At 38.0% G+C, this 13,193-nt stretch overlaps 1 protein-coding gene across 2 annotated transcripts in view; it reads left to right on the top strand.

Annotated features, from left to right (window-relative positions):
- The window catches only part of brd4 (bromodomain containing 4), a 35,033-nt gene that overhangs the window by 9,586 nt on the left and 12,254 nt on the right, over positions 1-13,193 (top strand). Inside the window, exons 1-2 of one of the 2 annotated variants that reach the window (XM_067476939.1) lie at positions 1,488-2,126; positions 12,752-13,139. In XM_067476939.1, the coding sequence (XP_067333040.1) occupies positions 2,029-2,126; positions 12,752-13,139 (486 nt within the window). In that variant the 5' untranslated portion in view covers positions 1,488-2,028. Of the gene's footprint in view, positions 1-1,487; positions 2,127-12,751; positions 13,140-13,193 lie in introns of those variants that run through there. The other variant, XM_067476940.1, reaches the window with a different exon arrangement.

The following is a 13,193-nucleotide window of genomic DNA, read 5'->3' on the forward strand; positions in this document are numbered from 1 at the left end:
TTCAACTGGTATTTATGACCGTGTTGAGAACATGCATTGCACCCAGCAAAACTAATGCTAAGCACAACAACAAGCACTACATTATCTAAAATATTGGTCCTGGCTTTGTGAGCCAGCATTGGCACCTGAACACCAGTATTCAAACTCATATGTGCTGCCCTCCATGATGGCTATTTTACTGTGATTATGTCCTATACACACTGTAATTATTGCTACCTAATAAATCTGAACTTACAGTGTTAATATTTGCCTTCCTTAGCCTTTTAGTAAATAAGTAACATTAAAGCCAATGGTATTGCTCAAATTGCAGTTATACAAATCTAATAAGTCACATAGATGGTTTCCTTTACCACAAAGCGGCCCCTGACAAAAGTGAATTGTGGTTTTAGACTGGCAAACTGTTAACTACCACTTGGGAACAAGTTTTCCTGGACCAGTTTCACTGGCTCTAAACCAGCCCTGGAACTAGGTCTGCCAGAGTACCCTAAGGAAACCGACGCAAGATACACCAGGAGAACATGCAATCTCTACACAGTAAGGCACCCTCACTGACCAGGCTTAAATTACTGTCATAACTCTAGAGAACTGGTGCCAGTGGCATTTGAGTGACAGTGGAGAAGGCACTAATCTCAATTTTGAGATTTAGGCAAAATTTACAGCATTCTTTGACCTAATACGGTAATTGAGATTTCCTAGTTGTGTTCTCACTGTGTCAGCATGAGGAGGACAATGTTGTGCAGGTCAGACAGGTGTAAACTATACACACACACTGAACCAATTATCTTTTCATGGGCACAGAAAACCTGACAAAAGCAATGAAAATGCTATGCCGCAATAAAACATTTTTTTTTTTTAAAGTGGGGGGGGCACAGTATTGTTTTCGATTTCAAAAATAGTAACGCCTTTATCATATGAATTCTTCAAAAGTAATTGGTATATTTATGGTATTAAATTGGTATTGAATCATGGATATTTAGTGGTATTGACGCAAACTACACTGCTACTATTACTGGTGTTACAACATTCCTATGGAACAGTACACATTAATGTAAAATTCTATTTCTTCACGATACAGTGGATTTGACTTGTTAAAGTATTCTCTCTACTTATTCTATCAGAAAACGTCAGGATTTTGCAAAAAGAGCTTCTTGAATATAAGTTGTCCTGCCACATTATGAATGTGATGAGTATATGCGAATTGGATGGAGTGCAGATAAGGGCTCCCTTAAATTGGTGGGGGAGGGCCTACACAAGATCACTCTGAGGAAAAAGATGAGTGGATGGGGGTGGGGGATGATGAAATGGACTAAGGAAAAGATGGGAGGGGGTGGGGTGTTAAAGGTGTTACTAACAGAGGAGAGGAGAGCACAAGGACTTCTAGCTATTGATGGGGAAAGAGGGGAGGGGTGGAATGAGCAAGCGCGTAGGAGGAAGGGAGGGAGGGTGGTGTGTGTGGGCTGAGGCTCCGTTGAATGAGGAAGCAGCAGAGCCATTTTTAGTGTTGAGTAACTGCATGCTGGTCTGCCTGTACTAGAGAGAGGTGAGAGAGCGAGCCAGCTTTATCCAAGCCCTCTATCCCCTTTCTCGCCTTCCGTTCTCCTCTTGTACACCTTTCTTTTGCTGCTTGTGTCCTTTAAGTTGGTGAGGCCCTGGAGAGGACACACAATGGAGCGAAGAGCTTGTGGCAACTGGGCCGTTGTACTGCTGAGAGGGGGATGGGGTAGAGGGAGGACCGGTTCACACAGCTAACACAGCCTACTGGCTGTAGGCTTTCACAGCCTCACTTCCCTGCCGGACCCACTGTTTCCCGGCCGGGGCCTTTTTCCTGGAACAGCCACCAACACGTTTGGACTATACTAAGGATTACTCACTATGTTTTTTGGGGTTTTAGGACACATACCGGAGCCTAAGGAATAAATCTCTTTTATTTTGGGTGAGAGAGAGGGAAAGGAAACTTCTGTGATGTGTATTTTTTTTCAAGCCCTTTTTTGATTTTTGGTTTCTGTTTCTGTTTAGTGGAGTTCATTAATGGATTACAAGATGCATGCCAAGTCAAATGATTTGCTGGATTTTCAAAAACTGGACGCACTCCTGGAAAAAATTGCACATTCAGTCTCTGTGAAAAGGTAATGTTATCTATCCTACAGCATTTTCAGATATTTCTCAATCAGTGAACTTGCAATTATACCTATACAAACTATTATACAATGAAATGCATGATGAGAATGGTACATTTAAACACAGCCTGGAGTTGTCCTTCCAAGGATTATCATGTTATGTTGGCCCCGTCTTAAGATTTTATGTCCTACCACAATAATACAGTTTAGAAGTATGTCTTCTATGTTGTGTTTTATTGAATAGTGTAGTTATCCAGATTTCAGTAAGAAGCGACAATTACCTCCTGATGAGAGAAGGGGTGTGTGGGGGGAAGGGGGTCTATAGAGGAAGAGGTGTGTGTGTGTGTGGTGGTGGGGGGGGGGGGTAGAAATGTCCCCTGATTTCTGGTTGACTTTGGCTTGCTCATACTCACCAGCTGTAAATCTAACTTAAAAGAGCTTGCATGACTCTTCCCTTTTCCTGCTATAATGTGCCTGACTCATAGCTTGTCTATTTGAGTCAGTTTGTGTGCTCATGCTCTGATTCACACAGTATAATCTTGTGATCCATGCTGTGGAAACTTTTTAAGTTTGTGACCGTGGAATCAATTATAGGTCTTACATAGTCCTATTCTCATTTGTACTTTATTGCTCTCCTTAAAATTAAGGTATCCTTCCCTTTTTTAGTTTACATTTGTGTGCCTTCCACATATAACAATCATTAGTGTGTTTATTTTGTTTGTTTGTTTTTTTTGTCTATGGACATATCTAGTACTAAGGAAAATAACCAAATTGTGGACTGCTGTAGACAGTGGCTCAAAGTGTTTTGGATTTTAATCTGTTTCTCTATCTCACACCAGGGACATGGTGTGCGAATTAGCCTCCTGCATGTTTGGCCTGGTTCTGAACAGACTGCCACCTGATATTTTCCTAAATAACAAACACTAAACAAATGAAATGTATAATGAAAACAGAAGTTTCATTGGCAGCACAATTGATGTTCACAACCTAGAGCTACAACTTTTAAAAATTAGCATAAATTAATGATTAAACATAATTTGTCCTTTTTAAAAGACATGTTTGTTCCAGAGATGCTCAGCATCGATTTTAAAATACAAATATAATGTATGCATAGCAAGCTAAGACAGGCATATGTTGATTAAATTTTGTGTTTACACATATTTACACACAACCTTCTACTGTCTTTGCCAAATTTTTTTTTCCAACAGCGTTTTGCTTTGAAGGTCCTGATTTGTTGATGTGATTGCTTTATTGGCATGATATGAATAAAACTAGCTGATGGCTTTACTAGAATTGCTTGAATAATGCTTCTTGTCCTATAAACAAGGTTTCAGATAAAAGGCATCACTGTAATGTTAACCATATGGAAAACATCAGGAAAAATATTTCTTCTCCAGTCTCATGAAACAGAGAAGCAATGTTAATGTTTGCATCAATGGCACTGTCAATTGTGCTGCTGCTTTTGGATTCAAATGTTTTTATTGAGTGTCACCAATGTCAGTCAATTTAGTTATACATATGTGCTTTACATTGCGTGCTCTTATGTTCATATAATTGACATCTGACTAATAGTAGAGGTGCCCGGCCATGTAGAAGGAGAGAGAATGTGTTGTCATTAGTTAACTGTAAATGTCCAAATTATAATTGCTATATTTATGCGAATCTTTGAAATTATGCCCAAATTCCACAATGCTGTTGTAAAATTCAGCCCTGGGTAAGCATCCAAAACTAGGATTTCGAACTGACAAGAATAAAAATACAGTGCACTGGCCAAGAAGTGTTGCCATAGAAACCTTGGCAAGATTTGTTTTTCTTGAAGCCAACTTTTAGTGGTAGTTAAATAAAGTTGCAGTAAACCCATCACACATGGCAGGAAGTGAGCAAAATCGTTGTAGTTACGTTTGCTACATAATGCCTCTTTGATTAATATTGGTGTAAAATTATCCTTTCAATACTCAGACCAACACTATACAATTTTCAGAGAAATGGGGAGGTTATTATGATGAGTGTGTACATCCTCTTTTGTACAGTTATGTAACAGTGTTTTCCATTAAGGTACTGGCTTGAGTCATAAATTATTGGTAATATTGGCTTAAACCGTTATAAATGCATAAAGCGCTTGGGATTTGATGAGACGCATAGCTGAATTTGGAAAGAGAAAGCATAAGGAATACAGATTTTTAAACGTAACTACAAATCAGTGACTAGTATATAATTATTACTATTATTATTTGTATAGATATTGCATTCATTGAAGCTGTACTCCCACATGTACTCATTTTTATAACACGATTAAATTGAATGTATGATTAATAAATGTAATTAGCACTATATTATATTCTTTATTAAATAAATGCAATGATGCGATGATGATTGTTGCTCTTCATTGTTCTTTCACTGAATATATGAAATCTTATATAGACAGCTTGCCAGCTTATTGGAGAACATAACATGAAGGCCTTTGCCACACTTTTGACAGTTGGACTTCAAATGCCCTTTGGTCATAATTTTTTGTCTGGCTGGTCTGGTGTGATTGCTAGTTCACCCTTATTGGCAAACATGCGGACCTTTTAACCAATAGCAAAGTGATGCTTTTACTCATTTATTGCAGTTTCACCTATTTACCAATGTCACTTGCTTTTCTCATCACAATTTCTGATCACAGTTGTTTATGGTATGTAACTGTCTGCTGAAAAACGGCAATAACTAGTTACCTAAGAATGCCCCAACTTCGTGCAGGGGTCACTTAACGTTTTAGTGATTGCTAAAATTCTATTTAACCTTATCTTAGTTCATATTTATTATTTTTGTACATCTTTTTTTTAGTATAATTTGGCAGAATGATCTAGATTTAAATACATTTAATTTTATTTTAATACAGTCTTAGTAGTAGTAAGGAAAATCAATAAAATGCTAAACTAAACACAAATTGAAAAGCATAGAGAGGAATGTATAAGAGCCTGGGAGCATTTGAGTAGAACTGCTTGTTGTAGTAGTACTGAAGGTAGTTTTATGAAAGAGTGAAAAGGCTGGTGGAAAAGTAGGCAATGGTGCTCTTGGCCTTGTCACTATGGTCCTATTAATTATTTAAACCTTTGCTTTCAAGCAATGCACAGGCCAGTGTTCTGACACTTAGTATTGGCCTCATGTGTATTCTGCAGGCCTACATTTTTGCCTGAAATTGACCCCCACCCCCAAACATGAATAATTAATAGTTACATGTGAAAATCAGTCCTCTTCCAATTAAGTTTATTTTCAATGTGGGACTGTCACTGTGATGCTGCACACAGGTCCAGATTTCCTAGTGTGAGGTGTGTACCCCCCCCCCCCCCCCCCCCCCCCCCCCCCCAACAGCAGTAACCAGAGCCACTTCCTTCCCTGAAAACATTCCACAGCAGTCTGCATGATGTATGTCCAGTTCAAAGGTCAACTGTTATTCCAGAGCTCAAAGCAATGTAGGACATGAAGCAGCAGGAAGAGGACCTCTTGATCGACCTCTGCTGTGGGCTTCAGCAGACTTGATTAGTCTCACATGCCAACATTGCTCTAACAGCAGAGAAGCAGTGGTTTATACTAAAGTGAAGATGACACTATTGACATCAAATATTACTTGAGTATTAAGTAAAATAAAATCATAACGTGTTTATCTGTAATATTGACTTTTTTCAACTGCCATACTTGTGTATGGCATGTAAAGGAGGTTTTAAGGTTCTGTTACTAAATGTTGCTACTTGGGCAAAACTAGTCATGTCTAGTTTTTCTACTATTCGTACCTACAAAATGTATATTGCTGAACAACTGGTGAAATGAATCACTCAGCTGGGTACCCAACCCTGAAAAAGGCTACAAACAGACACCACTTTCTGTTAAAATAATGTGTTTATTTAAAATAATTATTCACAGGAAAAAGTCCTTAAAGAAATGATTGCTGATTAATTGCATTGCATAGTGAGGGGATGACTATTGGCCGAAAGGTTGGCGACTTCAACTGGGAAAGACACTGAACCTCCCGATGGCGTACCCCGAACTAATGAAGTTGCACAAGCCAGCCCACAGCTAAGCGCCTGTCCCAAGCCCGGTTAAAGTGTAGAGTGTTCGAGATTTTGAATCATTCTGTGCCAAATCAATATCCACTTTGGCTACCCAAGCGTGAGAGGCAGAGTAACTCACATTCTGTGGTGTCAGAGAAACTGATACAATCCTGCCTTCGAGTACTGGTACTCGTAAAACATCTAATACTGCACTCGTTACCACAGTGAACTCCACAGGTAGCTGGACATGGAAAAATGTCTGTGGTTTAGAGCTGTTTTTAGATAACTGATGGGGACAAAAGTGAAGCCGAAAGCAGAAATATGTTTAATATTTCCGATTGATATCAACAACAACCGAGAATTATATACTTTACCTGAAAATTTGCTTTGCTATATTTTACTTTATTAAGTTATTTTATTTCCATATTTCTTTTCAGACTTTACAGTCCATGTTGTCCGCACCTCACCATCCAAGATCTCACCCCAAATCTTTGCTTAGTTGGTCTTTGTTTGTTTTCTTTTCTTTTTGTTATTTTAGGTAAAGGTTATAAACACAGGTCATCTACATATTTGCATATATCGTATATTTTCTTTGACCGAAGTATGCATGAGAATTTCCGTTTTTGTGAGATTTGTTTCACCGCAGTGGATTGATGAGGATTTTACTGCGCAGCTACTCTTACTAGAAGCAAAAAAAGTTTAGTGATTGTATCCGTACCCGGTATTGACAAGCTCTCAAATGTAAGTTACTTGTCCTTGTACCCAGTGCAGTCTTGTATAAACAAGTCACAGACATTGTTGGTGGGTACTTTTGTAAACAAATGTCCAGTTTTTATCCTTGTAAGAGACTTCCTTAAGTCTTCGTTCCAGACCTGTTGATGCTGTAGATGCATTTGTCTCAATCGTCTAGCCACCAAAACTTAACCTTCCTATATATATTGCAAATGCTGTCTTTTCTCAGACTACCTGCTTTTTTTGTATCTAGAATTTAAGTGAATTGGACTAAACATTATCTTTAGTTTAGCTAAAGATTTTAAACAACACAATAACAATGTTAACATGTTAGTTGAAACAACTCAGTACTAGCAGTGAAACTTTATTTGACTTACAACATTGTTGGACAGGGCTTGAAATTAACGATGTCCTGTTTTCTCGAGGACAGTAAATATAGCACCTGGGACACAAGAACATTACTTTATAGTGAGTGTATTTTATTTTAAACAAGTTAACTAAAGCATGCAAATATAAATATTTGTGTTCTGATTTCATGTCAGTTCTTCAAAACACGACTTAGTTTAGCAAATACAAAAATGGAGTAGCTTATGATCAGTAGTAGTATGAGCGAGGATGGAGCTCAGCCAAGTGTCCCTGGCTGAATCACAGAGTGCAGACAGCTCATGTAAAGTTAAACTAATGCCTCAACTCGGCCGGACGACATCAGTGCTTGTGCGGGTACCTGTGAGAAAACAGCCCGTAAAAGTAAATTATTGTATCACTTGTTACACGATACCAAGGTAGCCCTGCCAAGGTCCTGCCACACTTAGTGGGGTGAGATTTGATCCTGTGGCCTTTGTATCCCAACCCAATGTTCTTACCCATTGGGCCCTCAGGGCCCCTTCAATAATAAATTTTCAGAAAAGCAATATTTTCAGCTCTGCCTGCGGCCTCCCATTTACTGTCAGGTGTTAGCTACAATAAGTGTGCTGGATACAAACACATTATGCAAGATTCGTAATGCGCTAACAATTCAATCTAATGTTCCACAAGTTCTGGTGGAAAGAGAGCAACTGCCTCCACATTCCCAATCCAGGCCGGACCCTGTAGCAGCTGTAGATGTCAGCAAGAGGGTGCCCCTCAGCAGCACACAGAGGACTACTAGGATCAGTGATAGTGACTGATTTCATGTTTGTGCTCATTAAACTCAGTCCAATTTCCATTTCATTAAGGGAAATATTTAGTGTATGTGGTGACTATGCTGTGTGTAGATGTGGATGTGTGAATATCCGTAAGCTTGTGAGGAGTTGAGTCAGTTTTGTAGGCTGCTTTTTGTGCTGTTGTTGAACTGTAGTACAAACGGAAGATTTTGTTATTTAGCAACTTCTCACTGATATATTAAATATTTAACCTCCGGTTAAATCTGAACTTTAAGTTGCCCCTGATGGGTCAGGGGTGTGTGTGTGTGTGTCCCGAATTTCTTTTGCTAAAATCTTGCTTATATAAGATGGGGAAATATAATTTAGAAAAAAATGTCTTGCAATAATAAGAACATATTATAATGATGTTTTGATTTTTGCTGGTTTATTAATTGTGCAATGAAACAGAGAAATATCTTTGGATACTTTCATACTAAAATTATGTACTCCTGACAGTAGAATAAGCCACAAACCTACACAAAAGGCCAAGACATGCATAAAATTAAAAAGACTTACTTTAATATAGCCTAACATGACACCTTCTTAATCTTTTTTTAAAAAAGTGATCTAAATTTTAGCCATAGCACCAGGAAAACACATGGAAGCATGGCTTAGAATTTAAATTGTCAGACAAGAAACTAAGAAGGCAAAATATGTGGAACTAGTGTTGCTATGATTATATTTAGAAGGGGTTAAAACTTATACATCTGTATTCTTCTAATAATTACATTATGCAAGTCCAATATTGCATTCCTTTTTTCTTTTGCCAAAAAGAAAATAGTCCTGTGCATTTTATTTGTAATTTTCTTGGCACTTGTCAACACAATAGTTTGTTTCTTCATAACACAGTTAACACACTGTTATTTTTACAGATGTCACCTCTGAATCAGTTGCAGTTGTACAGTTGCTAGAACTAACCACAATTTAGAAATTATTTTCTAAAACTTTAATCTTTTATGCTTGTTGTACCAATGGTCACATTCAAACACACTTTGGTCAGGTTTTGTTCCTTTGACAATTAATTGAAATCCCCTACTAGTTTCAGGAGTGTCACAATGTTTGTTTGTTTTTTTTTTAATTACGTTATTCGGGTTACCTGCCACATATTCCTCTACATTATTGTTTTCCCACAAATGTGAGCACGAAATGATTAGAGAGATGGGGAGTGAAATTTTTGTTCTGTTTTCAGGGTTTTAGAGGTAAAAATGACATAGCCCACCCGTCAGATATCTAATGTGATTGGAAACTTTTTTTGACGCCCACAGAAACTGGATTGGTTAGGCTGAAAGCTAAACTTAAGGCTGACAAACTTTAAAATCATTAACCTGACACTGCTTTATCATATTTCATCTGTTCAGATAATGAAGGAATGCTGTTCTTAGTTCTCAGTAGCAACGTCTATGTAGTCAAGTGCTCTTGGAAATATTAGTCTCTTTATTGAGAAACAAGGATATTCATTGATAAAGGAAATGTTAGTTTCACCCCTACATTTGTTTAATCTTTAAGCTTTGAAATGTATTTCCCCCGACTCGTCCCTCCCCACAAAATATGTTAGCCAACTGTTTAGTTTTGCTAAATTGAGCAAAACTAGCCATGTAATCACTGTGCACATTTGTGCCTTGGGCCTAGACAGTTTGTGCTTGTTTATTTTGGTCATCATGTTTTGTTTCCACCAAAAGTCCCATCTGTGGTATCATGTGTTGTCATTCAACATATTGGTAAGTTAGTCAGATTCTCCACTGTGCCTGAGTGCCGCAGGGAGGCCAAGACAGCGGTCATGTGGTGTACAAACTGCTTTTCACTACTCAGAAAGTGACTCATCAAGTAGATTAGTCACAGATCTTTACAGCGGTATGTGTTTATCTTTAAGGGCCTTTTTTAGGGGAGATTTCAGTGTGTCAGACTGAAAGACCAGCATGTTTCTATTAGAGGTTTAAATACAGAGCCTAATTTTCAGTGCTTTTGTTTGTTTGTTTCGTACATTATTTGGGTTTGTTGATGTCTTAACAGTCTTATAAATGTGGTACCCCCCATTATGAAGTAGAACACACGACCCCCCCCGTTGATGATTGCCCCTCCCAGTCCGCACCCCGTTCTGCCTACATTCCTAAAAATTCCTAGGTCCTGTGACAGAGCAGGAAGACAAAGGTCCACCAAAACCACACACACGCTAAACCTAAAACTGAACAACCTCTAATCAAACTTTTGAATAAATGTCTTCAGTATTTGGATGTCATCACTGAATAATTTAGTTAGTCTAAAATTTAGACTTGACCTAATTAATGAATAGCAAGATTATACATTTACGTTTTGTATGAGATCTGATACGTTTTGTATCAGATCTCATTATTAAATGCATACTCTATGATTTCAGGTCTTTTTTTTGTTTTTTTTCTACCTGCATAATTTAAAAAGTAGAAATTAAATTGATGGAATGTGTATCACTGGGAACTGGGATACCTGTGTGCTATCTCAGTTATTGACCCGACAATATACATATTAATTGAAACAACAAATAAAAAACAGCATGCAGTCCCATCCAAAAGTGATGGATCAGCAAGACAAAGTTGTTTGTTTTATGCTCTACACTGAACAAATTTGATTTTAGGATTAAATGATAGATAGCAGATGAAAGTTTCTTTTAATGGTATTTACACATCCACACATCAAACAATATCAAACAAGTAAAAATGTGTGAGCCTGTTTCAGCTGCTGCCATGGAAATGCAAGACATGGCACTACTTTCACTGTTTTTCACACTTTGGATTCACTTCATAAGGAGACCTTTTCTTCCTTCAAACCTTGTCCTTTCTATCACTTTGATAGAAGCTAATCTGATATTAGGTGTTTGCATCTTGTAGTATGAACTTTTACATTTCTTTGCGAGCAGATTGTTCTATCTTCACTCCACTGTGTTTTTCTTTACAGCTCTCACAATGCATCTGTCATTAGCTGCTTTTTTTCTTCCTTTATTGTATGGTGCTCAGTAAACCAGTGGTTTCTTTCTTTTTCAGGAGATTTTAAATTGTTGTGTTGGTTGTGCCCATATTTGTGCAAAGACTTTTTCATTTCTTTTCTCACATCCAAAATGGGTCATTTTTATCTTGGTTTGTGATGATTTACCTTTTTTCAACAGATACAGTTATCTGTAAATCATGTAAATTGCAAGTCTAAATCCAACAGTAGCCATTTGGAGCCAGGCTGAATATTGTTTGAAAATAACTCTAAGACACAAGAAAGAAATACTTGTCAGTTCTATGTTCCAATATTTTGTGAAGAGAGGAATTTTGTGTGATCTAATAAAAAAAAGTGCTGCGTGAAATTTTGTACTATAACTATAAAATGTCTTAGTAAGGTTTTAGGCTGATGTGTGCCTAGGCACTGATTCTGCAAGTCTCTGCATCTCTGCCTCAGCGATAAAAAAATATTCTTGCAAAGATGATCCTTCATTTGGTTCTGATGATGGTGGTGGAGAGAGCTGTCTATCACTGTTCAAAATCTAATCAAACCAAAGCAAAATGAAGTGGGCCTGCTCAGCATTTTCATGAACATTACACATTATGTTTGGATGTTAATTCCTAGGTTGTACCATACTGTACACCCATGTAGAAGGATTGTTTATGTTTCTCTAATATGAAGAGACTTTAAAAGTTCAAACTTTGTTTTTCTCACCTCTGCAAAGTTAGTCATTTGATGCATGAAGTTAAACTACTAGTCTACATTTAGCCAGGTACATTCTGAAATGCTCTGTCTGTGCCAATATAACATGCGTCCACACCAAGTCCTTTAAGTTGCTGCATTAATCTCTATTCACATTAAAACTGAAATGGATTTACAAATTGGTTATTTTCCTCCTACTGAACATCCGTAAAAGTCTGACAGCAGCAAAATTGTCTTTTGTTTCTGGCGTTAAAGCTTTGTCACAGAACAAACAAAACTGTAACGGGGAACAAGCACATCAAACTTGTGGTCCGAGTGTAACTGCTTTTTAAGAGTAAAATGCTGCACTATAGCCCTAGCTGTTTAGGTACTGATAGAACGATATTTATAAGAAAGCTCAGTTTTTCTCCTACACACTACAATCTCAAACTAGCAGTCTCAGATTTACACTTTCTGGAGCCTGGCTTGGAAAATCTGCAATCCAAGGAAAGGAAACCCTTTTTTTTTCTATTATAGTTTGAAGAGGGAGAGAAAGATGCGGTTACAGATTTAATCAGCTTAATGTAGACGTGGTCAATATAGTGTGACTTTGTGCATTTACATTAACTGATGTAACCTGGTCGCATTCAGATTTCACAAGCAAACTGATTTCTTAGTGTATCTAATACAGGGGTGGGATATTAATAAACCTAATTTTTCCTGCTGGATTTCTCCATGAAAAAAAGCTTAATGACAAGAGTCCTTATTACACGGCTTGTGAGGTGACTAAAACATTAGAACCACCTCTTTTTATAATGCACTCTGTAGTACGACTCTACTACCCACTTTGACCTCAATAATAAACACATTGTGCAATTATCATCTTTGTGACAGTTTCCTTTTGTATAAATGAGATGTCAAATGTGTTTACTCGAATATGCAATAGCTATTGATTAATAATTTCTAATTAGCTAATAACTTGTACATAATAAACTGTATAGACATACTAGTAATGTTGTGCTGTTTTAAATGTATTTATTTTTCTCTTCAGAGAATCCAGTGAGGAGTGCAATGGGATCAGCAGTACTCTGTCAGTGGAGTCCGTGCCAGGGCCAAGACTAAATTGGTGTCCTGCCAACACCACTACCCCTGCCCCTGCTGCAGCTGCTGCTCTGGGGCCAGAGCCCACGCCCAACCTTCTTAGAATGGGGGACGGCCTGGATGCAGCGCAGATGTCGAGTAGCAGCAGTAGCAGTAGCCAGGCCCAGGCCCAATCAATGGGTAACCCTCCACCCCCAGAGTATATTAACCCCAGCAGGCCAAAGCGCCAGACTAATCAGCTGCAGTTCCTGCTCAAGGTGGTAGTGAAGGCCTTGTGGAAACACCAATTTGCCTGGCCCTTTCATGCACCAGTGGATGCAGTCAAACTTAACCTGCCTGTGAGTACTTTGCTCTTTCAGTCCCACACTTCATAACACAGAAGAGATTTTAGG

The sequence above is a fragment of the Channa argus genome, chromosome 15, assembly GCF_033026475.1.
Source record: "Channa argus isolate prfri chromosome 15, Channa argus male v1.0, whole genome shotgun sequence".
Taxonomy (NCBI): Eukaryota; Metazoa; Chordata; class Actinopteri; order Anabantiformes; family Channidae; genus Channa; species Channa argus.